The sequence below is a fragment of the Lynx canadensis genome, chromosome D3 (assembly GCF_007474595.2).
Source record: "Lynx canadensis isolate LIC74 chromosome D3, mLynCan4.pri.v2, whole genome shotgun sequence".
Lineage (NCBI taxonomy): Eukaryota > Metazoa > Chordata > Mammalia > Carnivora > Felidae > Lynx > Lynx canadensis.
The window spans coordinates 60555407-60583249 of NC_044314.2; the positions used below are offsets into that span (position 1 = coordinate 60555407).

At 44.4% G+C, this 27843-nt stretch overlaps 1 protein-coding gene across 1 annotated transcript; it reads right to left on the bottom strand.

The window, feature by feature from the left end:
- Nucleotides 1-3421: 3421 nt before the first annotated feature.
- On the bottom strand, nucleotides 3422-26968 carry LOC115528583 (piezo-type mechanosensitive ion channel component 2-like). The gene is made up of 10 exons (XM_030336806.1): nucleotides 26948-26968; nucleotides 21144-21302; nucleotides 19276-19423; nucleotides 14108-14296; nucleotides 13681-13773; nucleotides 11937-12109; nucleotides 9957-10085; nucleotides 8698-8777; nucleotides 6339-6522; nucleotides 3422-5003 (listed from the first exon to the last, which is right to left on the bottom strand). Exons 3-10 carry the CDS (start codon nucleotides 19381-19383, stop codon nucleotides 4751-4753), a joined length of 1209 nt encoding a protein of 402 aa, XP_030192666.1. The 5' UTR covers nucleotides 19384-19423; nucleotides 21144-21302; nucleotides 26948-26968; the 3' UTR covers nucleotides 3422-4750.
- Between the last annotated feature and the right edge of the window lie 875 nt (nucleotides 26969-27843).

A 27843-nucleotide genomic window follows, 5' to 3' on the forward strand; every position in this document is an offset into this window, starting at 1 on the left:
CTTTGATCATGATGGGTGAGTTCTGTGGGTCCTTTTTGATTTGGGGGCTCTTAGAAAATGAAGCACAATCAGAAACCTGGTGTTGAATTGAATTGTTGTCTTTTGAACGGTTTTTTGAATTTATTTATTTTTGAGAGCGACAGAGGCAGCGTGAGCACGGGAGGAGCAGAGATAGAGGGAGACAGAGAGGATCCTAAGCAGGCTCCATGCTGCCAGTGAAGAGCCCGATGCGGGGCTGGAACTCATGAAACCGTGAGGTCATGACCTGAGCTGAGGTCAACAGATGCTTAACCAACTGAGCCACCCAGGTGCCCCGAATTGAATTGCCATCGTAAGGACCAAAAGAATCTGTGAAGACAACACAAGCTGCTTTCCTGAAGTGACCTCAATTTCTCTAAGGGGCTGAGAACATCTCTGCCTGAGACTGATCAGAATCAGAAATGGAGGGCTTTAATCTCTTTGACTTTTAATTCGTGAAGATAAGAAAGCTATTAGTGTTCTTGGGTTCTTGGACATTGATTAATAGTTAATCAATAGTTAATTAATAAATGAATGGTTACTATTTTAACTTCCCTTTCTCACTGAAAAAGGACAGGAGGCTTATATTTCAATTTGGAACAATTCCATATTAGTATTTTACTTGTCAAGTGTCTTAATATTGCCACCTTATTTCACTGCAGAACCTCACCTAGGTGATGTCAGCCAAAGTACTGGGACATAGTTTGTAGTGGAAAATTATTTAGAGATTGAAATTTTGGTCTTAGGTATAGAGTAATGGAAATTACTTAACGAATAGAGTGTTCTGAGCTACTTCAGAACCTTCTGGGGACAAAATCTAGACTAACCATTGGAGGTCCCATGAAGATGTCCCAAGAAGCAGTGTGGCTGGTGTTGAAGGATGGCCTCATTAATGTGGGTGCACCCACATTAAATACCACAGGTATTTAAACTTGAAACGATGCTCTAAGCTAATGAAAAATAGCTTATTTTTTTACAAAAAATTCTTCTTCCTCCAAACAATGTAGGCTTCCAAGAACTAATCACTTGTGCACACTGTCCTAAAGCACCTTTATCGCAAGTAATTGATTTAAGCAAGCCAGGGAAATGTAAGGCTGTTATCCCTAACTGTGAAATTCAACGTATTCTTCCTTGTTGAATACTGTGATTCTCTGTCTGCCCCTCTCTCCTGCTCCTGCTTGCTCCCTCTCCCTTTCTCAAAACAACAACAAAACTAACAGATAGAAACTGCTTCTCAGGACCAGGCCCCATGCCTCGGGGACACTGCTAGGAATAGAGGGGGCAGAACAGGTGCCGATGAGAAGAGAGAACCATGTAGAGGCTGGGTGGGCCTCATGGAGAGGTGAGCAGAGCTGGGGGCTTCAGAATGGAAGACATATTTGTGGACACTCCGGGACTGTGGGAGGGGTCTCCAGAGTCGCAGAGCTAGAAGAGCCATCCCCTGACCCAAAAGTTGGGAAACCTAGTGCCACACCCCAAGGAGCCACAGAAAAGGGCTGTACTTAAATACAGTATCAAATTCGTATCAGTAAAAAAGAATAAAGAGCAGAATCAGGTCCCTAGAGACAATACAAGTTTACCAGAAAGGCATGGCCGCAACAACACGGGTGAAAGCTATAACCCAGTATTTCAAACAGACGAAAATAAATTAGCAATTAATACAAGACACCAAAGAACAATAGAAATCAGGATTTGAAAGCCAGTGAAAAAGGAAAATAATCATTTTAGAAAGGATCACTGAACTAGAAGGACAATATGACAGTTCTGGCAAGGGACAGGGTCACCTTACGGATGGAGCCACGTTACAGATGGGGTCACCTATGCACAGGGTCACCTTATGGAAAGGGTAGGCTGAGAGAGGAAGGCTGCGGCTATACAGTCGGGGAGGGAGGCAGACGCTGGTGCTCAGGGGTCCCGGGGGGACCAGACTGAACAGTAAAAGAGGTAAATGCAGCAGCTGGGACCAGAGCAAGGCTGGTAACGAGGACGCCTGGCCCCTATGGCCGAGGGTCTGGCTCACCCTGCCCGGCTCCCTGCCTCATTGGGACAGGGACCAGATGAGGGTGAGGGGAACCTAGAACAGGTGGTGGAGGATCGATGCTGAGTATTATGTCTGGCTTCAAAACCAGCTGCGGCAGCAGGGGCCGGATCTCCTGCGTCTTACTCTTCCCTCATAAGGGAACTAAGTCCTCACAATCTTCTTACGAGAAGCCAGCGGGTCTGAGTGGCCCAAGGATAGACAGTGATGGATACTGCAGTCTCCACGAATGCCCTCTGCACGCCCACACGCCCGTGCTCACGGGTCAAGGCTGTGCCTCTCCTTCCGGGGAGTAGGCTCCCGCCTCATCAAAGGTGAAACCCGCACAGGGAGTGGCGGTGGCAACAACTTGCTGTTCCAGCATCCAGTTGCCATGCCCTTGCCCGGGACGAGGCAGAACCACCCCAGATCTCAAGTGCCCTGAAGGGTTGGGTGACGTTCAGCTGCAGCTGCGTGATGGGGCAGCACGTCCCTCTGCTCAATCCTGCCTTCCTTGCTGACCAGTGTAACTCCCGGGACCACTGCCCCAAACGTCCTTGGTCCAGGCTGTTCATTTCGGAGGCCGTCTCCAGAGAACCCAATCTAAGGTGGCAGGCCATTTTCACAAGGAGCGTCCGCCGGGCCGGGGCTTGGAACGTGGCTGGCTACAGTACGACGATCCCTTCATGTTGTCAGATACGTGGGGCTGAGAGGGGACAGGGCCTGCTGGCCCGGGGGTTCCCTGCCCAACGGTGGCCTGGCCAGGCCTGCGGACCTCCTCGTTGTCTGCCATTTCCACTCTGGCACATGCCTCCCCAGAGGAAGCGCCTCCTTTCTACAATCCTTTATTTCTATCTTTTATATTTCCTTCTATACCCCCCTCCCCCCACACATACAGGAAGCTTCTTCTTGAACCCTGGAAATTGCTCTCTTGAAGAGCATTACCATTCTGGTATAGTTTGACTTTCCACTTTCTTCTCGGGAGGATTTCCTACTTCTCTTTCCTGAATGTGTCATAACCTGCTCTCTGGAAACTCCCTCGAGCTGCCCTGTTTTCAAAGAAAGAGTTCACAACCAGGAATACGCACAATGATTCTTCGTGTTGTTGGGAAATCAGAGTGTGGGCCACAGTTTGTGGTCTGAGTTTACTGCTACGACGACTGGAGGAGCTGATTGCCACAGGGTGGGAAGTACGCTGGCTTTCCCGCCTGAAGAAAAATATGCACCCGTTCTCTAGAAGACACCGAACACCGTCCGATCTGTGTTTTTTTTTAAAGCTCCATATTCCCTTACCATGGTTTTTTTAAACTCCTTGTACACAGTATTGAAAATAGTAATTTTTTCCTACTTCACGCAAAGGAGGCAGAATGAAGACTATTCTTGAAATGGCTTTGCAAGATGTGCTTTATTTTAAGTCAGTCCTGAACCCAGACTACATAGGATCATTTTTTTGGACATGTTCTAGTCCATTTAATGACTCCTCAGAAACTGTATTTTAATACAGAATGAAAACTACATTTCAGTCATAAATTTTCATGCTACATTGTTATTTAATGAAGAGGTTGTATTACCAATAATAATAATTTAAGAAAAGGCCGTTTTTTTTTTATTTCCCCAAGCTCAATATACATATTTCTTCCATAACTATGAACTTAAAAAACCCGTCTCAGATGTAAAAATGTGAATTGGAATATGTAAACTCTTCGATATACCTGAAAAACAGGAAGGAAAATGTCACATACTGGAAAAAACCATTGCCTTAAATCATCGAAATGGGAAAAAGCGTGTTGAGGGATGGGGAAAAAGGTAGAAGGGCGTTCATGACCTCAGTTGGGAAAGAGTTACAGAGTCAGAGATTTCCACACCCAGCTGGGCGCCATTTTCATCCTTCTGCCTGGAGCCTGTGTCTGAGGAGGAGCCGAACTCTGGAGCATAACAGCCGCCACTGAAGCGAGTCATTTGCTGGGCCTCGACAAAACCGGTGTCCCCATTTTTGTTTTGCTGCTTTTTTTTCTTTTTTCCTGAGAAGTCACTGGTGTTTAATGGAAAGATTTTTTTTTTTTTTTTTTTTTTTTTTTTTTACTAGTCTTCAGTTAAGATAAGGCAGTAAGAGTGTCACTAATGTTAACTTTTTGCTTAGAATGAGGCTCGTTCGTCCACTGGTATCTTCATGGGTCTTTGGCTCCCTCTCTTGTTCCCCCCCCGCCCCTGCCCCAGAAATCTCTTCAGGAGTTTCAGCCCCTAATGCTGTTGCATATTTTCGGGGCGTGCTGAGGCCCATCTGTTCTCCCCACAGCAGCTTCCCCGTTGGCAACAGGGTGCGGCCTACTGAACTAGAGCATCTCTTCAGGAAGTGTGCGGGCTCCGCACAGAAAACCATGGGCAACTGTCCTTTTCCCTTCTTCTCTCCTGTTTCTCTGAGGGAGGAGACCCATAAATGATTCCTTTGCATCGTCAATCAGAATGCAAGACACTGTTGACTATATCATAAAACAAATAGCCCTGATTTTGGAGAAATGGAGTTACAAATAACATTTTCAACAGCGCCTTCATTTACAAGGTAGCTTAGACTGCAGAAGGAAGTCAGCTCCTTTTGACCACCTGTCAGAAGAGAAACCATTTCCATCCAACTAGAAATGCTTAGCTCTTATGAGGATATTGTGCTTTTTTTAAAATTCAAATGTTAATTTGATCTGCAGTCTGTGTCTTAAAGCATCAATTTGTTTTTTCTCTAGTCCATTTGATCATGGTTTCTGGTGAGCGGTACAGGAATATTAATTTGGCATAGAGATCTTCCTCGAGTTCCAGTTCCCCTGTCTCTCGAACTAAAAAAATATCTGTGCACAACTTCAGAATTCGGTCCACATTTGGAAGCTCTTCAAACATGATGGAGTGAGAAATCCCACTGAAGAATTCACGGACAAACTTCCCAATCACAAGGACAACCGAAGCATACAATCCCATGATACTGGGGGAAAAAAAAAAAAAGGTAGCTAGAAATTGTATCTACCAGTTAAACACAGTTAATAGAAAACGTCTAAAAGAAAAAAATAACAAAATTTCTCTAGAGTTTTTCCCTTTGGTGAAAACATTTACTCTGTTTATTAAAAAGGTAATTCAGGGGCACCTGGGTGGCTCAGTTGGGTAAGCAGCCAACTTCAGCTCAGGTCATGATCTCGCGGTCTGTGAGTTCAAGCCCTGCATAGGGCTCTGTGCTGACAGCTCAGAGCCTGGAGCCTGCTTCCGATTCTGTGTTTGCCTCTCTCTCTGCCCCTTCCCTGCTTGCTCTCTGGCTCTCTCTCTCTCTCAAAAATAGTAAACATTAAAAAAAACTTTTTTTAAAGGTAATTCATATTCCTTGTGTAAACACACTTTATACACTACACTGCTTTAAGACTTGAAAAATAAAAGTGCCAAAAAAATCTCAATTCTGGAAACAACCAATGCTAGTAGTCTCATGCATGAACTTCAGGGGGTTTTACTGCAAATATTATATAAAGAAACCACATAATATACTTGATAGAAATGCAATTGTACTATATATACTTTTCTGCACCTAGCTATTTATTTTAATACTATAATTCTGCATAGACATTGACTTCTTAACAGACTTTCATGTCTTGTAGGGGATGTGTGTGTCTTAGAATGTAAGCATCAGAACACGGTAAAATGATAGCATCAGACCATTTTGGACATTGGACCATGTCCAAAATTGCGATGCTTGACTGAGCATCTGCTGAGGTCAGAAGGCAATCTATACGGAAAAGAGATAACCCTACACCAATTTCTAAGTTTAAACATTGACTTACATCAAACGTAACAGGAAGACGTGGAGTCAAGAAACCAGAAATATGACTTCTAGTCCTGTCCTTAATGGTGTTATTCACCCCAGGCATTTTGACTTCTTTGGGACTCTGGTTCTTTTTTTTTTTTAATTTTTTTTCAACGTTTTTTATTTATTTTTTTTGGGACAGAGAGAAACAGAGCATGAACGGGGGAGGGGCAGAGAGAGAGGGAGACACAGCATCGGAAACAGGCTCCAGGCTCCGAGCCATCAGCCCAGAGCCTGACGCGGGGCTCGAACTCACAGACCGCGAGATCGTGACCTGGCTGAAGTCGGACGCTTAACCGACTGCGCCACCCAGGCGCCCCTGGGACTCTGGTTCTTGAAGGGCCAATGATCTATGAATTTTAACACTGCAGCTGTTAAGTTCAAGAATTTTAGGAAGGTACAAAGCTTCCCATCAACTTTATATGACACAGAAGTAGGCTCTTGTGACTGCTAACTGAAATGCGTCCTTACCCATAGCCAGCCAGGAACCCCAGACTGGGCGGGCTGACTTTGTCATTGAAGACCACCAGTTCCAAGGCCTGAGCGTGCTGATTGTATATTCTGTTTCCAGTCAGGTTGAGAACCCACCACTCACTGTTAGATTTAGTTGTATTGTCTCTGGACAAAATGATGGTGATATTCATGAAGTTATTTTCTGCAAGACGAGAAAAATGAAACCAAGTTAGCATGAGCATATTAAGATTCAATGCACGCAAACAATTGTCAGATGGCAGAACCTGATTACCACTATCTGTAGCGTGTGATGCCAGGATGAGTAGGGCACATGTTAACAGTGTGAGTGGAGAAAGAAAAGTGGGCCGCAGGTGTACATAAGGTTTCTCCTTGTCGCTAAAGAGGACGCTCACTGTTGCTAAGTGAGCATGGCAGCCATATCACAGAGAGAGAGCAAAGACCCACGTGATATATACGTGAGTATCACACGTGCTTAATATACATGAGTATATTTCTTTGGTAATAATTCCAAGCAACTAGTTAGACATTTAAAAACCCAAATCACTGACTTTTTATTGACTTGACTAATCCAATCATATTACTAGCATTTATTGAGTGTCTTCTGGGAGGAAGGCCCTCTGTTAGGTGATCAGGGGTTACAGAGTTGAATACAGCACAATTCCATATCTCAATGGGAACAGGCCATGTACATGAGCACAACTTATGGGCAAGTGGCAACCACTATTAGACCTGTGCTGACAAGGAGAGAACAATTCTGGTTGGTAGGATCCATGAGGGCTTCCCAGATGACATGACTTCTGAGTTGAATTTTGCTGAGAACATCAGTAAAGTGGAGATGGAGAGGGAGAGGAGGTTATTTCCGCAAGGATTGATGGCATGAAGCTCAGAAAAGTTCTGAAAACCCGTGATGTGTGGTTAATGATTGCTTGTGTTGGAGCTTAGGGTGAATATGGAAGAACAGTAAAAGGGCCAACAGAAAGCTTGGAGATCTCTGTGTAGGCCTTTCTAAGAAAATACCACCAGTGCCAATGATAATATGGCCTCCACTGAGAATCATGGTGGTGGACTATAAACTCTGTGAGGGTGGGGGCCGTGGCTGCATTATTTCCTGCTAAATTCCTAGATCAAAGGAATCTAGGACAGTGTGTGGCAATGTAAGTCTACTGGATGGATGGATGGATGGATGGATGGATGGAGAGTGAGGCAGGAGACTCATAAAGATAAAGAAACCCCTCCTCAAGAAGAATGTGAACCACTGAGAATGCTCAGGAAGAAAAAGAACCTTGGTTCTGAAGTCTAGAGAGTTCTGAAGGGGGACATGTGGCCCATGTTTGGATCTAGTTTGTCCACGTACTGGTTGTATAACCTTTGCTGAGTAATTCACACACTGGGCCTTGGTTCCCCCTTTGCAAACTGGTGATAACCACCAACGTATGCTAAATAGGCCTTATGGTAAAGATCAGAGAGAACTCAGTAAAGCTAATCAGAGAAGTTGTTGTGTCGGCAGGACCTGAGAACACCAAGACCTGTGGTGTGGGGAAGGGGGACTTCACAGGCTGAACCTCATGAGGAAGAAATGCATAGAGATGTGGGGGCCCGCCCACACTTGTCTTCGGAACCTCTATGCTGCCTCTACTTCTTGAGATCTCCATGGGGGCGTCTACCTGTTTACCTACGCAATCCCCATCTTTCCAGCTAAACACGAACCATGTAGAACCTTGTCTCCAGTGCCTGGCATACTGCCTGGTGACAATGAGCAACCCATGTTGGCAAAGGAATGAATGTGACTTGGATATATACCGCATTGTCCTTCTACTTTTACCATCCATACCCATCTGTTCTGGTCCAGGCAACTGATGAAGTCAAACAATGCTTCATAATTAATGCTTAAGAATTCCATATCATCATCTTACTACCATCTCTGTTATTTGGGGTAAATACAGTCCCTAGAGACTACTGTTGATACTTAACGACCCTTGGGCTGAATCACGCACATTTCCTGCTACCTTTTTATTGTTCTTATCGTGGGGCCTTCATATTTAATACTGCATGAGGCCATTTTCTGCCTAAGATATGGACGTTAATAGAAACAAGTAAACAGACTAAGGCACTAAATGTGGATTTAAGCCCATCAAGTTCTATATCAATGAAAACAATGAAGAATATGGCTTCTGGTGACTGACTGATTCCTTCTGGCTGTGGAATGCAGCTGGGAGTCTCATGCTTCCTATAAGCTCTGTCTCACAGAGACAGAAAACTGGAAAGAAGCTCGAGAAAGGTTGAAAATGCCAACTGTAGAAGTTGAATAAAAGAAGGTTAAAAAAAAAGTTCTGAAATAATTCCTTCTCAGCCTTACCAGACAAAAGTTGCTTTATAGGTTTCGAATTCGAATCACTAGGTGCTTTCACGTAATATGGGTAGATCTTTTCTATAGTCCTGTATGTTAAAAAAAAAAAAAGGAGGGGAAGCGTAATTAAGTTTTAGTTGTTTTACCCACATAAAATTGATTTTTTTGTTGCTACTTTGACCTCATATCAAACGATAATGGTGAATCTTTGTATATGTATACAATATGATGTCATCGCAATTTATGGGTTCCATTATAACTAGAATTCTCTGAAGCCAAAAAATTTTACCTGTTTCTATTCGAATACTCAAGTAAACTCTGTACATGAGCAGTTTATGACTTGAAAACTGCTACAGAGATTTTCCATGACTGTGACTGTTTCTGAAGCAAGGGACTGTCTTTCTTGCTAGGATCTAGGTCTGTACTCTCTCTCTCTAGATATATCTATAATCAAGTGGACAGCATGAATCTATCTAGTGACAAGACTGAGGCTTGAGGTGAGAACTAGTGGCCTGGACCTAACCCTCCCTCTGCCAAGGACAAGCTAAGTGACCTGAGCAGGTCGCTGTGTCTTTCTAGGCCTGCCTGTTCTCTCATGAAATAATGGGGGAGGAACTGACAGTCTTTGAGGTTCCTTCAACTTTAGTGATTACCAAAGGCTGTCGTAGGGAGCACGTCTGAGGACTGCATCACGGAGGCTTATATTCACTGCATTAAAGTGGGGCCAAGGCAGACTGGAGGTCAGAACTAGGCATTGGCTGGTGGATGTCTGGAGTACTTCATTTAGTGGTTTTACACCAATAGCATTTTTTCTCCCTCCTGCTTAGAATCTAGACATCACAGCTTATATCTGTTTGAAGTGGAGTACTTATACGGCAGGAGAATATATTAAGATGTAGACCCCCCCCCCCAAATTTCCTTTTACCCCTTATCTTCCCCTCATCTCCCATCCATTCAATGACCCCAGGCCAGGGGGTCATAGTAGAGGAGGGGTATCCCAGGGGCTTTCTCTGGCTTTTGGTGATTATGGTCAGATAAGAGCAAAGTTTGCTACCCAGGAACAAGGTCAGTACTCCCAGGGCTAGGTGGACAGAGTACCGGGGGAGGAAAACAGAGCTGCCTTAATGTAACACAATGAGGCCTCCAAGTAGAGATTGACTTGAGTTACTGAAGAAAGTTGCATTTCTGGTATACGTGAGTTTGCAGATGCAGATTTTGTACCAGATATATCCATCTATTAAAGCTAATTAACAGGAGCAATCACTTACACCGGTGTTCTTGAACTTTCCGTGTTGTTGCCGGCTATCATTTTAGCTATATGTTCTCGTGTGGTATTTTTAAGAGGAAAAGAAAGCTTATCGGTTGCAATTTCTGCCTTTGCACCCAAACTCATGTTTCTGTGAAGAGAAATAAAAAGGCTCAATGTCAGTGATTACTTGGAAGTCTAGAAGAGACGTTCAAAAATTCACTTGACTCTTCATTTTATTAATCTCACCAAGTCTTCCTTGGATCCACAACTGTCACCCCCAACCTTTTCTGTCCACCTCACCTTTACGTCCAGCTTCTTAGACAACCAAGTTAGTAAAGCCCGGGGAGGCCACAAACACCTTTAAAACAGATGGCAGGTGAGAGGGCAGAGTCTGTTGACTAGAAGAGAAACCGTCTTGATGCTCTGATAATGAGTTTCTGAAACACTTTTTTTTTTATTAATCTAGTGAGGTTAGTCTCCATGGTGACTAATAGAATCCATGCTTTTAAAGAATGTTCCATCAAGAGTTGATCTTTAATATTGTTATTATTTATTATTATTATTATTTTGGTAGCTCTTCAAAGAAAAGGCTAGAAAGTGAATTTTGGCAGTACAGAATTTCATGTGAGGAATTTGGGATGTTCTAAAGGAGAAAATAAGATGACAGAAAGAGTTCTTTCAATTCTGAACAGCCCCCTTTCAGATATTTCTTTACTGTTTCCTTGTAAGTTCACTTTAGATTGGAGAAGCCTTCTTCTGTACCTATCGGAATTCTTTCTTAATTTTATCCTAGAAGCCAGGAACCATGAACCCAATGAACCTGTCACTTGACTGCTGGCATAGAATCCTGAATCACAAGACTATGACAAATACAAACAAACAAACACTAAGCCAACCAACTAGTGTATTGTGTTGAGGTTCCCTGATTGCTTCACTAACACATTGGGCTTCTGAATGCAAGAACTTTTCTTAAGACACGCTCATGAATGGATAAGGAAGATGTGGGGTGTGTGTGTGTGTGTATGGAATATTACTCAGCGGTAAAAAGGAATGAAATCTTGTCATTTGCACAGACATGGATGGAGCTAGAGAGTATTATGTTAAGCAAAATAAGTCTGTCAGAGAAAGAAAAATACCATATGATTTCGCTCATGTGCAGGATTTAAGAAACAAAATAAGTGAGCAAAGGGGAAAAAAAGAGAGAGGCAAACCAGGAAAGGGACTCTTAGCCACAGAGAACAAACCGACGGTTACCAGAGGGGAGGTGGGTGGGGGGATGGGTGAAATAGGTGATGGGGATTAAGGAGGGCACTTGTGAGGTGCACCGGGTGTTGTATGGAAGTGAAGAATCCCTATGCTGTACAGCTGAAACTAATATTACACTGTGTGTTAACTAACTGAGTTTAAATACAAACTTAACAGAGATCAACAAGTGCAGTAGTGGCCACGTGCTGGCCATGGGCTCAGGTTAGGTAAGAAGGAATCTCTCTCAGCTCTCCCATCTTGGGACTCCCAGGCTGCTCTCACATCTCCTGCTTAGAGAAAAGATCTGACAGGACCTCCCTACGTTGGAGGGATTCGAGTGAGAATTCGGGTTCCCGAGACTGCCAATTCTTTATTGCTAAGACCAAATGTCCACCTTTCAGGGAAATCTTACAATCATCCAGACCATTTCATTTTATAAGTCATGACACTTTTTCTTTTTGCTTTACCTCTCTCTCTCTCTCATTCACAAAACTCACTGCCAGCCTCTCTTTAAAAGCTGGAGTGAGTAGAAAAAAGGAAAACTAAGAAGTTCTTATTTTTGTCAGAGATTCCTAGGCAAACTGTTATTTAGTAAACACAGATGTTAGCTGTAGCATCGAGTGAACGTTCCCAAAGTGTAACGTCAGCTATAAACCACATCCATCGACTTTTTCTTTACTTCTATCCACCCACCCCCACCCCGAGTTTAGATTGGGGGGAAAGGGGAAATTATGCACGGAAATACAGTAACTACCTCTGAATACTCCATGAAAAAACAACAGAGAAGCTACTATTGGGGTCCATGAGTTCGCTTATCATTTTCTGCTTACTGGGAGGGCTGATGGTCCACAAAGAATTTGAGTTTCCTTCCAGTTCTGCTACAGTTATGTCTTCTTTTTCATAATTTTCCAGAAATTGCATAGCACCCTGTATGCGCACAAATACACATGCATAAATAGATCATATATATGGTGATGTACAAATAAAAATTTTTCAAAAATGTTTATTTAGTTTTGAGAGAGAGACACAGCGCGAGCAGGGGAGGGGCAGAGAGAGAGGGAGACAGAATCTGAAGCAGGCTCCAGGCTCTGAGCTGTCAGCACAGAGCCCGACGTGGGGCTCGAACCCACCAACCTTGAGATCATAACCTGAGCCGAAGTCGGACGCCCAACGGACTGAGCCACCCATGTGCCCCCTGTGGTGATGTACAAATAAAGTGATTACTGTTCTTTGTAACTGGCTACATGAAGGGGAATTCTTAGTAAGGAAGGGCAATTTTTACAGTGCATGGTCTTCATGCTCAATTGCACCATTCTGTTCCCCTCCCCACAGGGATGGGCAGCCCGAGTGCCGTGGAGCAATCTTGGTGATGTTGCCTCACCAATACAGCTATGGGATCATCCCAACTCATCAATAAAGAAAAGACAAATGACTTGGTGTCATTTTCCTCCCCATTAAGAAGAAAATGTATCAACTATTGGGGTGTTCCCTCTCACCACCCAGTCAAATTTAATCCACCCACAATATCCTGGTCCTGTCTTCACAGCTGCACATCCCTCAAGATTAGTTTTGGCAGTGTGCATTAGAGGCTGATAATTTTATAAAGGAGATAAGCATCTGTGTGCCTAATCATTTTCTTTAAATACAAAGTATTATTTGTAAAGCAAATTTTAATTCTGAAAGCTCGATTTATCATGTGATTAAAAGTTTGTAAGGTAGGGAAGAGAATACATCAGCCACAACTTTACCACCAGGGCATCACCGCTGTGATATATGGCAGGAAATGTAGATTTCATTTGTTTTCATTTAAAAAATAGGAATGTGTGTCCTTTTTCACTTAGGTTTTATCTTGAGAAATGTTCACGCCATGCAGAGTCTCTGCAATGACTATTTTGTATTATGAAAGACGCTGCTCGGAAAATATTCAGAAGACATAGCATGTAAATAAAATGAAAAGTGGTGGTCCCCTTCTCCCACGCCGACCGCCCTAGGGCAGCCAGTGCCTATCAAATTCACTTGATACATCTGCCATAACTTATTTAACCTGTCCCTAGTTATGAAGCCCTCAGTGGCTTCCAGCTTTTACTAATGCAGAGAATGCCAGCACACGCAAGGGCCTGCGTAGAGCTTTTCCAACATTTTGAATGACTCCCTTGATATAGATTCTCAGATTAGACCTACCCATCAAAGGGGTCAGTATCTACTACAATTAAAAAAAAAATTAAAAATATGAAAGAGGACCTACATCTGTTAAGCTTACATTAAAATGTCCCGAATTACAATTACGTTTATTAACACATATCCAATGATACGGACATAATGGCTCAGAGTATCGAAGGGGCCAGTGGCCAGAAATGCGCTGCGGACCCCTGGTAACCCCTGAAAAGTCCCTCCCACCACCACAGGCCATGACAGAGGAGTGAACAAAATGACAAGCAGTGAGCTCACCTTTCGTCTAGAAAGGTCTTCACAGAGATCTACTACATGCGTTTACTTACAGTGTCCCTAGAAAAAGCTTTCATAAATTTATTAAACTTGGGCTGATCCATAACTTTCAACTGGCTTTGCTGTGCACTCATTGTGAAAATAGGCTGGAAAACAAAGAAACAAGGTGCCGTTAGCCCTCCAAGGCCCGTCTCTGCATCCTGGGTTCAAAGAACAATATTTCCGCCGTGTTATCGCCCCCCCGGGTACCCGAGGGCAGCCGGCCTCAGAGCTCTCTTTTTGAAGTGATTACCCAACCAGAACAAAACGATTCTTTCACTGTCCTCGGTGCTTTACCTATCTCATACATCACGTATTTGCTGACCAGCCGAAATGTAGGGAGGAATCTGGAGCACCAAAGCTAACTCCACATCCTGTGGCTGTTCATCGGGAAAGGCGCCGGCAGGTGAGTGAGCCCTGGGGGAGGTGCACAGCGGTTACCTGGTACCCTCCCAGGGTGATTGTGACCGAGACGTCCAGGGGCTGGTTGATGACCCCCGCCACAGATTTGATCAAGGACATGAAGAGAAGGGGAAACCAGACGATGCAGATGAGCAGAACGATGATCATGCCTCCCATGCCATACTTCACCACTTTCTTCTTCTTCTGCCCCCGGGGCTGCGGGTATCTCTGCAACAGAGGGGTCACACCGGGCTCAGGCTTCTGGCCCCGAGAAGCAGGCGGGGTCTGGGTCGGGGAGGAGGGGTGCGCGCTCTTGCCGCGGGACCCGACTGAGTCCTGATTCTGCTCAGTTCGCTCAGGTCACTCTAGGAAATTAAGTAGTGATGTGAAGCTCTAAGGAGCACCCAACACGTCCCCACGGTGGTGCCGCGAGGGACCAATGGGACCCGAGGGACTTTCTCCTTAAAACTGTGTTGGTTTTGGCTGGTGATGAACCTATGGACCGATGGATCAAATACTGCTGAACAAAGCCTCTGCTTTCAAGGGATCATGTGGGAGAAAGACATTTTACTGCAAATTCCTGAATATTCCAAAGCTGTGCCTATCAACCACCTGCTCTTGGTGGGTGGAAAAAAGTTTTTCACTTCATTCATGACACACGTTGTCAGAAGGCAGTGTGGTTCAAGCCCTGCAATACGATCTATATGATCAGAAGAGCCCTCTCTCTCGGCCGCCAGGACTCCACGCGGGTCCTCAGCGGGGGCTGTGCTGAACAGCAGGAACTGGGGGTGGTGGCAGAAGTGTGCGTCACCTGAGGGACCTGCTCTCTCCTACAAAAGCAGTGCGTTTGGGAGGGATGGGATCACTTCCATCAGCTTTGTTAGGGACCCGCCAAGCACTGCTCCTAAGCAAGGCGCAAGGAGCCAGCTTTGGTGTCCGGAATCAAAAGGGCTTCAGACATGCACGTGTAATCCTTGCTTAAATGTTGCTTCTCCGTGACCTTTTTGCCTTCCAGGGTCAGCCCCTGAAGCTGGGCTGCATTACCCCCACTCCCCAGCCTGGTGGTGAGATTTATCCTGGGGGGCACAATCCCTCAGGAGGCAGCCATTCATTTCGCTAGAGGTGAGGTAAGGAAAACTCATCCACATTCTGCCTGCAGGCGCTGAGCTCACGTGACAAGCGACAAACAAGGACAGAGGTCTGGGAGCCAGCACTGCTACAATGGCTCTATGGGCCCTGGCCGTCCGTGATTGCTGAAGTCAGGCCTGGAAGTATAGGGCGGGGGCTGGACGGGGGGCACGGGAGCCAGTATGGGCAGCATTATGGATTCTGTGCTCAGGAGATAGTGCCTCTCAGTGGCTGTGCTCTGAGTTAGGGCACGATGTTCAGATCCAGCACTGTATTTCGGTATCTTGGCACTGGAATTTGAGGCCACTGACTATAATTTTCTATTGCGAAAGAAACACTGCAGTATTGGGAGAATTTCAGATATATATTCACACACACACAGGCTTGCTTTTTCATCTTTTTCTCCGGGAGGCAAGTTGAGACAAGCGGCCTCTCATCCTCACGCAGGAGCGCTCAGGCACAAGGTGGCCAAGTGTTTTGTTGGTTCAAGACTTTTCTCTGCTAAGAACAGCCTGGGTCTCTTCTGACTGTAGTGGTGCCATATCGGTTCCTCTCCTGGAGGCCACCCTTTGAGGCTCACTGCCAAAATCCCCAGAACCTCCCCCTCCGCTCTCCCCCTTCTCCTGCTCAGCCCCGGGGCAGGACAGGGCCAGCACCTCTGGACCTCTCTCTAACTCTGAGGCTACTTCCCCCTTCACCTTTCAAAGGGACCGTCCCCTTCCTGTCCTGCACTGCCTGTCACCCCTTTCCTGGGTAAGTCAATGCTCTTCTGGGTCTCCCAGTTTGCATAACCTTCCAGGCTCCATTTCCAATCAGCTTCCTAAAGTGTTTTGGGACGTGGCTGCCTGGAAACCATTGGAAACGAGGACTGGGACCGAGTGGCCTGCATTTGTGAGTGCTCCTGTGCCAACACTCTGCCTTTGAGGAAATTGTTCCGGCTTCATAAAGTGTGTTCATAAAGCCCCTGGAGCACAGCACATTCGACTTGGAAGAATCCCCAAGAAAAGTTACTTCATTTTTTTCTTTTAGCATTTATTTATTTTTGAGAGACAGAGTACGAGCAGGGGAGGGGAAGAGAGAGAGGGAGACACAGAGTTTGAAGCAGGCTGCAGGCTCCGAGCCGTCGGCACAGAGCCCGACACGGGGCCCGAACTCACAAACCGCCAGATCGTGACCTGAGCCGAAGTCGGACACTTAACCGAATGAGCCACCCAGGCGCCCCAAGAAAATTTACTTTGAAAAGCAGCTTCCTCTTCGGCTTTATACTGGACAGGAGACGGTCACTGGTAACGTTTCTGTCTCTGATGGGACGGAGTAAAAACGCGTGCCAGATTCGCCTGGACTCCCCCGACACTGACCTCCCACACACCTAAGTTCCTTAGCAAATTGTACTACGTGTGATTTAAAAGGCTCTTATTCTGAAATAGCCAGCGACTGAGCATAAGATAGAAGTACATATTTAAGTAGAGGTGATACATTGAAATGAGGCTCTTTATTTCTTGAAGATAAAATGACAACAATAATCGTAAACCTTTGTGGGGAGGAATGCTTCGTGTTCTAGGGCACAGCAAACCCTGTCCTTCACAAGGACGACGGGCAATGGCTGTGACTTCCTCACTATAGTATTAAGAAGGTTGTCGGGGCGCCTGGGTGGCTCAGTCGGTTAAGCATCTGACTTCAGCTCAGGTCATGATCTCACGGTTGGTGGGTTCGAGCCCTGGGTCGGGCTCTGTGCTGACAGCTCGGAGCCTGGAGCCTGCTTCAGATTCTGTGTCTCCCTCTCTCTCTCTCTGCCCCTCCCCCGCTCATGCTCTGGCTCTTTCTCTCTCTCAAAAATGAATAAACATTAAAAAAAAAACCTGAAAAAAAAAAAGATGGTTGTCACCTGTTGGCTCAAAGGCAGTGAAAAGCTTGTAAGAGCTAACAAATGGGGCAGACACAGCTGCTCCCATGAAAGGTGGCCCTGTATCGATGTGGGACAGTAACGTGAGCTCTGATTCAGAAACCCCCACCTGAGGACTCCCCTCCCATTCATCCAGAGGAAGTAGTATCTCACGGTTTCCAGTGCTCAGTGGACAGGCTCCGGGTTTTAGGACGCCGTCCTTCCCTCCTGCTGTCAACAGATAAGTTCGTCTACTTCATGCGGAAGCCAGGCTATGTGGTGTGCAGTCGGCTCACCACATCTTTCCCCAGCTTCCCGCAGGATGGCCACTCCTCTTTGCCACTACTAACTTATTCACCCACGCCTCTGGTCCCACGCTTCCCGAGGCCCCCCACCCAGACCTTTATCCTTTGGCTTCGATGCTAAGAATTTTTCTTTTTCTTTTTTTCTACCGTTCTTTCCCTTACCATCTACAGAGGTTCAGATCCTCTCTATTCCGAAATTATCTTCTCCACTTGCCTGTCTCTTGAACCGCTTCTCTCTCGGGCCTTTCTCTGGCCTGTGCCTGCTCCCTCTGGAACAGCAGCCACAGGATGACCCTGGGCAAGTCCGTCCAGCGACATGCAGCCCAAACTGCCGACCCGCAGAATTGTGAGCAAAGAAAATGGTTGTGATTTTTTTAAGTTTATTTATTTTGAGAGACCGAGCACGAGCAGGGGAGGAGCAGAGAGAGCAGGGGACAGAGGACCTGAAGTGGGCTCTGTGCTGACAGCAGGGAGCCCAACGTGGGGCTTGAACCCACATGACCGGAGCCGAAGTCAGAGGCTCAACCAACTGAGCCACCCAAGTGCCCCCCAAACGGTGGTTATTTTTAAACCACTAAGTTTGATGTAGTTTGATAAGCAGCAATAGACAACTGATATGATAAACTGCTGAATGAATAGATCTAGGACCCACGCTTCCCAGCACAGAGGTTTCAGGATGTAAATTCTCCTCTGTGTGACGGTGTAGATGCGGACACCTCTGGGCAGCAGCCACCTCCTGAGGCAGCCAGTCTGTGATGGGGTAGCTTCGACCGTTAGGAAGTTCGTCAGATGCCACGGAAGCTTACTAGGGCTTTTGCCAACCTGTCTCAACTCTGTTATCTTGCGTCTTCTAGACAAATTCAAACTTTCCCATTTCTCACTATTTCAAATAGTTAAAAGCGGCTATTGTCTTTGCCTCCTTCCATTTGTTTTTCTACTTCCGACAGAACAATTCTTGGTTCTTCCCGCTTTTCTTCACTGGTCACGATTTCTGGATGCTTTACCGCCATGACTGTTACCTTCAAAGTCCCTTTGGTAGAATATCTGCCATATTCTGTCATTTTATCAGCTTCTCTGCTCCTTACGAATGAGGACAAGCGAGCAGATTTTAAGTTTGCTGCCAGCCCTGTCTCCTTTACTCTCACAAACCCCACAAATACAGGAGCCGCAGGTCAGTGGGACCCGTGATTATGAAACTGGAACTCCAAGAAGCAGCAGCAGAACATACTAGAAATTATATACACCGGAGGGAACTTTTTCAAGGAGGGTATTATCAAGAAGAGAAACAAAAAAGGGATACTTTCTACCACCTCAGCCAACGCTTGTTGAGCCATTGCCACTGCTGTTATGACTCCTGTTTCCGACGTTAAGCTTTTGCAAAAAATCCAATAAATAACAGTACTTGTAACCGTATTCAAACTTTAATATTCAGCCTAACAGAATAAGCAAATATTTGCACTTCGATTTCCTTTGCACAAGGAAGTTATATTGTCCCGTCGCTCATCAAAGAGTGAATCAGAGGGTGAGCCTGAGTCCAAGCCACCTGACCCCACTTTTCTCCATCCTACCACATTCCCTTCTGCTCCCAAATGAGCCATTTAAGAATTATGGGGTCACAGAGCAATATATCACTTCTTCTTTTAAAAATAACTACAATATAGGCTGGCCAAAAGAAGAACACATCTGGATGCCATTGCTGACTAAGGCAGCAGTGAGTCCAAAATTCCCAAGTCCACCGGGGTGGAAACCAATGGGACAGTCACAGGTCCTCACCATTTTTGCCCCCTGCCTCCATGTATTTGGCCACAAAGCTTGCAGAGATTCACATGAATCCTATACCCAGCCTGGATGGAAGGGAAACGAAAAGGGGTAAGGCATTTTTATTGGCTTACTTTTTCAGACTCCCGCCAACACTTCAGGATGAATATGTGAGCGTAGATGTCCTCCACACAGATCCAGCTGGAGAGGCTCAAGGTCGTGTCTGTCCACACCCAGTCCATCACAGCCCTCAGCTCAGTCAGAAAGGGAACGAGGCGGAACCTGCCAGAAACCACATCTTGCTAGAGAGGCAGTTGTGGGGTGGCCCCCGTCATCCTCCCAACCCCGGGAGCTCATGTAGTTCCTTATTGTTTTAGCCCCTATGACTTGGGAAAAATCCTCAAGGTGACCCTTATGGTAAAATTAACTTGGAATACAACTGCTTCTCATCTTAAGTCAACGTATGAATTAGTATTTTCCATTCTTTTTCTATTTTTTCTTTTTGCTGATGGTCTTAACAAATTAGGATTGCCTTTTAAATAAGTTTGAAGGTGTCCTCTCCCATGTCTCTCATCAAAGTCTTGTGGTTTTCATTGCCCAGATCTTTTCATTTCTTTGGTTAAATTTATTTCTAAGTATTTCATTGTTTTTTGGTGCTATTATGAATGGGATAGTTTTCTTTATTTTTTCTTTTCTGATGTTTTGTTTTTAGCGTATGCAAACACCACTGATTTCTGCATGTTGGTTTTATATCCTGCAACTTTACGATGAATTCATTGATTACTTACAACCGTGTTGCGGTTGATTCTTTAGGATTTTCTACATTTAAGGTAATATCTTCTGCAAAAAGACCCATCATTTTACATTTTAAAACGTGTATGTGGTTTATGTTATGAGAATCTGTCGGTCGCGGGATTATTGAGTACTGGGGTTTTGCTGTTGAATGAGCTAGGAAAAGTTGTACACCTGATACGTGAAAGCTGAGGGGAGACGAGAGATGTCAGAGGGAGCAGGACATGGGGTTGGGGGCACACAGTAGACTTAGTAGATGGTGGACTGAGTAGCTGCCTCAGGTTAATAAGATTCTGGCCTTACGTTCTCATATTTGGGAATGGGTTGGCGTGGGCTCCTCTCTGGCCTAGGAACTATTCCCTGTTTCTTGACTAACACAGGGCTTCTCCCAGCTGGAGACCTAGGTTCACCCTAGGCTCTTCAGAGCAGCTTGGGTTATACTCGGAAATTCTCCCCTAGGCCACTCAGCTCTGCCAAGTGAACACTAATCCAGCCCATTGAAGAAATATCAGGCCATGCACAGAGAACACCACTAAGTGACTGACCGAGCACACTCCACACCTCTTCTGTGACTAAGTCACCTGTCGCCAGGTCTGGTACAACCAAGGAGCCAGCGGTGCCATGAGCAGCCTCACCTTCCGGGCCGTGGTATGATCTTCATTGGAACACAGAGGAGATACTACCAACGAAATTCTTACACGGAAGAGCCGATAGGCCTTGTCTAGTAGCTAACTTACTACCAGGGACAAGCAAGTCATGTGGCATTCAGGTTGACGTTAGGTGGAATAAATGGCCCTCTTCAACGGAGGAACGCATTGTATACACAAAATTCTGAGGGGATCTTCAAATAGTACAAATGCCGAATTTCTGTTCCATTGTGCCCAGAAATACATTAATACCTAAGGATCGTGTATCCCTGGTTTTCATCCTGAAATGTTAGCACAGTAATTATGCAGGATCCAGTAATAGAAAATTAACCCATGTGGATAATTCTAGAACTCTATGCTGACCAGGTGTGTGGCAACTACACCTAGAAAGGCTATTTCAAGAGGCGTATCTGTCTTTTGCCAAAAGTCATAAGAGTTCTGTGATGATCTAAATTGCCACATCACCCTTTTTGCACCTTCCTGTTTCTTCCCAAGGAAACAAGTGCCTTTCTATTGCCAGCCTCCCCTCTGTGAGTGTGACAACACAGAGTGTCCTTCCTTACCCTTGAAACAAGAAGAGGTTGACATAATTGTAGCTCTTGGTGAGGAAGTTTCCAAGGACTCGCGTTGGGTAGCCACAACGGATTTGGTAGGCAGACAACCCAAAGTAAACACATTTCACAAAGTACCAAAGCTGAGCAACCAGGTTCTGGCTGAATTTCCTAAAGCGCAAAAACATAAAAGTGAAATAATGGAATATTCTTCTGGTATAAGAGCATACCAGTTTAGGATTCAAAAAAAAAAAAAAAAAGTCGAATTGCCCCTGTGGCATGTAGAGCCAGTTCAGTCAATTGTAAGGAATTCTCTGCACCTAGTAGTAGATCACTTCGAAGGCAAACAGCAGGGTAAGAAAGTCTCATAATTAAAAACAATTCTACAAATGGTGCCTCCAATGTGTTAGTGCATAATTCAGTTGTTTAGGCCATGAACAAACTAATTTCTTTTTAAGCGCATTTACTAATGAACATTTTCTCACAATGTGAAAGATGCTGCTACCGTGATCCAAATTAAAGTTCATCAAAAAGATGTATTTTTTGTTTTTTACTTCAAAGGACCTGTAATTTGGAAGATGTAGGAGGAGGTATCCTGAGGAATGAATCCCCCCCTTTTTTGCTATCCATCTATAAAGGCAGGTTGTGGATTAACAAAGTTTCAACACCCTTGGTTCCAGTGGTGTTTATAACCTATTGCGTTTGTTCCTCAAGCCATCATGCTCAAGACGTCTGTCTTCCTTTGAAGACTTTCCCTAGCTCTGAAAATCTATGATTCCATGATCTAACATTCTTTTCTCCAATGACATCTTCAGCAGTCGAAATGGTAGTCCCTTTTGCCAAGACTTCTGTACCATCTTCCCTGTGTTTAAAGTTAAGAGCAACACTTAAAGCTTCCTCTTTATTCCTCTTTATGTTTCAGATTCGTCGTCTTAACTTTTAATTCTGACATTAGAAGAAGACATGTGTTATTTTTTTTTTTTAACTGAAAATACTATTTAGTTGACCAGATCTAAGAACCAGCCAGGGATGCACTGGCCCATGTATCTCAGGGACCTGGGGACCTCTATGTGGATCTCAACAACTGGAAATCTTAAAAGTATTTCTTAGAAGTGTCTTCCCCTGTAGAGAAACCAGCTTTGGTATTTCAGGTCCTAATGTGTTAAATACACTTGACCATGATCTAGCACTTGATAAACATATCAGAACTTTACAGAGAGCCAATATCATTATTAATAAACATATCAGAACTTTACAGAGAGCCAATATCAACTATTCCTTCCCTCTCCCTTTCTAGGGACTGTCTCTATTGGTGTAATAGTAAGAAAGAACATTCTTTCAGCTTTCCAGGGAAATGTCCTTGGATTTTACAAATAATTCATATGAAAACTGCATGAGGAAAAATTGTTATCTATCAAAATTATAATCAAAATTACAAAACTGTAGGGCGCCTAGGTGGCTGAGTTGGTTGAGCATCTGACTTCGGCTCAGGTCATGATCTCACAGCTTGTGAGTTTGAGCCCCACGTCGGGCTCTGTGCTGACAGCTCAGAGCCTGGAGCCTGCTTCGGATTCTGTGTCTCCCTCTCTCTCTGCCTCTAACCCACTCGCATCCTGTCTCTGTCTCTCTTAAAAATATATAAACATTAAAAAATAAAAAAAAAAGGTTATAAAACTGTGTTGTCTTCTATCCCTTATAAAAGGACCAACCCATGTTGTGATGACTACCGGGTGTTGTATGTAAATTTCAAAATCACTAAATCATACATTTGAAACTAATATTACACTGTATGTTATGCTAACTAACTGGAATTTAAATAAAAACTTGAAAAAATAAATGAACATTTCCCTTCCTTCAACCTTAAAGTGAATCAACTTGGAATAAGTTAATCAGTGGTTCCTGAAGTAATCCTGTTATATCTAATAGGAACATTAAGGTTGTCCCACAGTGAAGGACTTTTTCTTTTGGTGGTCTCTCCATCCTTTATTACTAGCAGCTGGAGTTATGCCTTACTCACCAATCTGTCCCCCACGGCACCAGCCACACAGCACTTTGTAGACTATAGGCAACCACTGAAAGTTTGTGGACTAAATAAATCACGTGCCCACACACAGAAAAAATCACTTATCAGATGAATTATTTAAAATATTGGAGCTTCCTGATGCTGAATATTATAACTGGTAGCCATAATTTTTTTTTCTGTGTAGTTTCAACTCCTAATCTGTTCCTTCTTTTATTCTTTTCCTGTTTTGAAAAGGATTTAGATAACATAACTATTAATGACTGCTTTCTTTTGCACAGTAATGAGTAAAATTTTTAGCAACAATATCTGGAGGAGGAAAAATGAATCTGGGATGTTAACAAGTGATGGCAGCATGGCTTGAAATGACATGAAATTATATTGTCACTGACATGCTGGCAATGTAGACTCAAGGCTCACCAATCCTAATATATCTTGAATTAAATGTCCAAAAATAAAGATAGGGTAATCCATTGCACTAGGAATGACCATTAGGTGAGGCTCAAAAGTGAGATCCAATGAGACAGAAATGATCTCTGTGGCCATTTTTTTTTTTTTGGTAATATTTATAGCAGCTTTATTTGTAATTGCCAAAGAACTATAAACAACCCCAATGTCCTTCAACTGTTGTATATTTAAACACTCTTTGGTACATTTACATGATAGAATACTACTGACCAACAAAAAATAATTAAGTACTGATACATGCAACAACATGGATGAATGTCAAATATATTATGCCAAGTGAAAAAAGCCAGCCTTAAAAGCCATAGGACGTGTGATCCATTTAAATGACATTCTGAGAAAGGCAAAATTGTAGGGACAGAAAATGGATGTACCAGAAGCTAGAGGTGAGGGATAAGCCTCTGTCTACAAAGGGCATAGGAGATTTTATATATAACATTATATAATATTTATAATATAATTATACTAATTATACTAACATAATATAACATTATATTAGTCTTAGGTGTGCAGCTATGGGCATAGTGTTAGTATCATAGTGCCTCAATCTCTGGAATCCCATCATGTGGTCCTTCCCAGATGGGGATAGGTCTCTGCTTTATTCACGTTAGTGTTATGCCCCTTTTCACCTGGTCTACTGCCCTAGACATAGCAGGTACTCAATAAATGAGAAACTGAGTTGAAGTTTTCATTAATTCAGGTATTATAACAAACATTCCAGCTCTATTTGGTTTGCAAGGTATTGTTGCTTAATGCCCAGAACCTGTGAATATATTACCTTTCATTTTTTTTAAAAAAAAAAATTTGAGAGATTCATTTTTGAGAGACAGAACATGAGTAGGGGAGGGGCAGAGAGACAAGGAGACACAGAATCTGAGGCAGGCTCCAGGCTCTGAGCTGTCAGCACAGAGCCCGATGTGGGGCTCAAGCTCACGAACTGTGAGATGATGACCTGAGCTAAAGTAGGACACTTAACCAACTGAGCCACCCAGGTGCCCCTGTTAACTTTCAAAGAAAAAGAAGGCTTTATAGTTGAGATTAGATTAAGGACCTTGAAGTAGGGAGATCGCCCAGGTTATCCAGGTGGGCTGATTCTAATCAATGAGCTCTTAATGGAAGAAATCTTTCTCAGCTGCGGTCAGAGGGAACCATGATGGTGGAGGAAGGGAAAGAGTGAAGCAATGAGAAGAGGACTCCACTCACTGATGTTGGCTTCGAAGACTGAGGCCGGGCCATGAGCCAAGGAAGGCTAGCACCTCAAGAAGCTAGAAAAGGCGAGGAAAGGGATTCTCCCCTAGAGCCTTTAGAAAGGAATGCAGCCCTGCCTACCCCTTGATTTTAGTCCAGCGTAAGAGGTAAATTCATTCTGTTTTAAGCCCTAAGTTTGTGGCAATTTGTTACAGCATCAATTGGAAACTCATACCAGCAGGAATAACCCAACTATTTGGTAATTTGATCCTGCTGAAGGATTCTCCATGGCCTCTCCATTGCCCTATTTCTGGAAACACCAGTCTCTATGAACTTTTCTATCAGGACATGGCAACATCCATGCTCTGGAACTCTGTTCTGGGGATGGAAAAATCAAATCCTTTTCACAACTGCACAACGAATTGTAGGTTGTATTATTTCAAGAAATCTGCTTGGTAGTGAGCACCGCCCCCACCATGGGAGGTGGGGTGTAGCATACAGTAGGGTCAAGAGGTCTGTGATTGGGATCTGGTCTCACCACTAGCCAACTGAGTGACTTTGGGGACACCACTCTTCTGTATGGGTTTTACCTATCTTCATCTGTGAAGTTAGCAGGTCTAGAAAGCTTTTTAAGGTCCCTTTCATCTCTGAAATTAAGAGTTTCTAGGAAGGCTGGTGGAGAATGCCCATTGATGCTCTTAAATGTCACAGAGATAACATTCATCATCTAACTACCGTGTGGTTTACTTCTCTGAGTTGATATGTATATAGAATTATTTATAGAGAAAAGCGCATTTATTTCACTTTAAAGACTAACAAATAAGATCCACAATGTCCTTACAAAGTATTTTAACAAAATACTAGTCTTTTAACAAAAAGCTTGCCTTAATCTGAATTATTTTTATCAGCTGAGATATGTTTACTCTCCCCATACACAGTATAGTGTGAAGGACTTATTTGGCTGTTGGTATTTTTCTGGGTAACAATTCTTTATTTACTTAGTTTTACTTCAGACTCATGGGAAATATCCTAACTCCATTTTTGCTTTTACAATATTTGCATTGCCACCAAAATCAAAAGGTCACAGCCTAACCATCCAGGTGAGAGTAGACAGGTAGCTGAAGCATTGTCAGGACAGAGTTGAATTTCCTCGTTAAGGATGCCATTTGAGTCAAGTTATGAACCACATAAGTGAGACCAGTTTTCATTACTTTCTAGTCACTCTTCGGAAAATGGCATTGGCCAGCCAGATTGCCATGTTATTCACAAGGCTTGGCCAGGAATGACCCTTGAGGTATGATAAAAAGATCAGCTTCTTGTAAAACATGAAGACTTTTAATGATATGTTCATTAAAAAGATCATTCCTATTACATTATATGGGTGCTTCCATGTCCCCTTCTGTTCACCCTTTGTTCCCATAATGTCCTACTTATAGCAGTCTCCCTTGTTTCTCTTTCATTCATTGGCGCATCCATTTGTTCATGTGTTTGGCACCGACTCGGTCCCAAGTAGTGTTTCTGGTGGAAGCAACCTGGGAAATCTAAAGGGTGAGGAGGAAGAGTGGGTTGGAGGCAGAGAGAAGGGCAGTGAACAAGGTCCCATGAGGTGTAGGAGGACATGGCGCCCTCAATATGACTGGACCTTAGAGCTCAGGGAGAGAGGGAAAGGCAGCAGACAGCCACCTCCAAGGATCTCACTGGCCCTTTCCCCATTGAACTTTAGGCTGCTCTTTTTATGTCCCACTTTCTCATAGGACATAGTCTGAGAGCCTCTCCTTCTCTTAGCAGTGCCTGTAAGACCATCTCTGGTTCATCTCTGTCTACTAAGGGGTAGAGACAATCACAATAGAAGGCCTCTGGTTTTCTCAGATCGCCAAGGTCATCACTTCTCCCACCCAGAAAAACCAGATTTCTATGAATGCGTACGAACACGCAATGAAAATGTGTTTGAGGAATCAGTTCACGTTTTGAGCCACACTGAATTTGATAGTGATGAAGATCTCTAACTTTTCCAACCCATGGTGCTGTTCGGCCGTGCCTCTGCCTGTACCTGGTGATATTGTTGTGGTGATGCGTATGGCATGATAACCTCCTGGAACACATTTGCGTTAAAGTGGGAGTGTGCCTCCGGCTTCCACCTTACCTCTCAGTCACACCAGGCAAGATGAAGGACATCCAGAAGTGAATTCTAAACACAAGAATGACCTGGAAAATGACCTTTCCCAGGACGGTCTTCCTGAGGTATAGTGCTCGGTCCACGACCATGGTTCCAAACTGAATTAGGACCATCACCAAAAAAGGCCCAGGGACCTGGTCCTCTGACAGCGAAGAGGTGATGTCTGCTGCTGCTGAGTGTTTCTGGGAAGGAAACAACAGGTTTAGGCACGAGTGGCACTTCACAGGACAGCATCGCTCTTACTCGTTAGAAGTGTGGTGGCCTTCACCCCCCAACCTACCCCAAAGGCCCAGAAGCCAAAGACGATGATGACAAAGTCAACAGTGTCAGCCAGGAACATGAGCACATACACATCGGTCACAGCACTGTAGTCTGGATGGATGAGGTTGTAGAAGAACTGTCTGATGGGCACATATATTTGCAAAGTCCTGCAAAACAGAGACCCCCAGCACTTGCTTCAGGAGGGGCAGGATGGGAGGGATGACCGGGTATTCCATCATTCCATTCCTCCGTATCCCCTCTCCCCAGCAGGTCACACCTCCCTTTTCAGCCTCAGCAGAGCCCGGTGTGGGGTGGGGAGGCTTCTGCTCTAATGGCAAGTGCAGACACATTCAAGTGCCTTCCTTGGCACTCTGGCCTCCTTGTGCTGATGAGACCACAGGCCTCCTCGTTGTTCGAAGCACAAAAGAAGGGTCGAAAGCCCCAGAAACGAGGTGTTGGGTTTGTCACCTGATTCAATTACTCCCTGCCTGTGAGCCCCTGAGCATGCTACTTACTTCTCTGTGTTTTTGTTTCCTCTGTTGTAAAACCCCACAGGGCTGGGGTGAGAATTAGATGGGACTACATAATGGTGCTTAGACCTG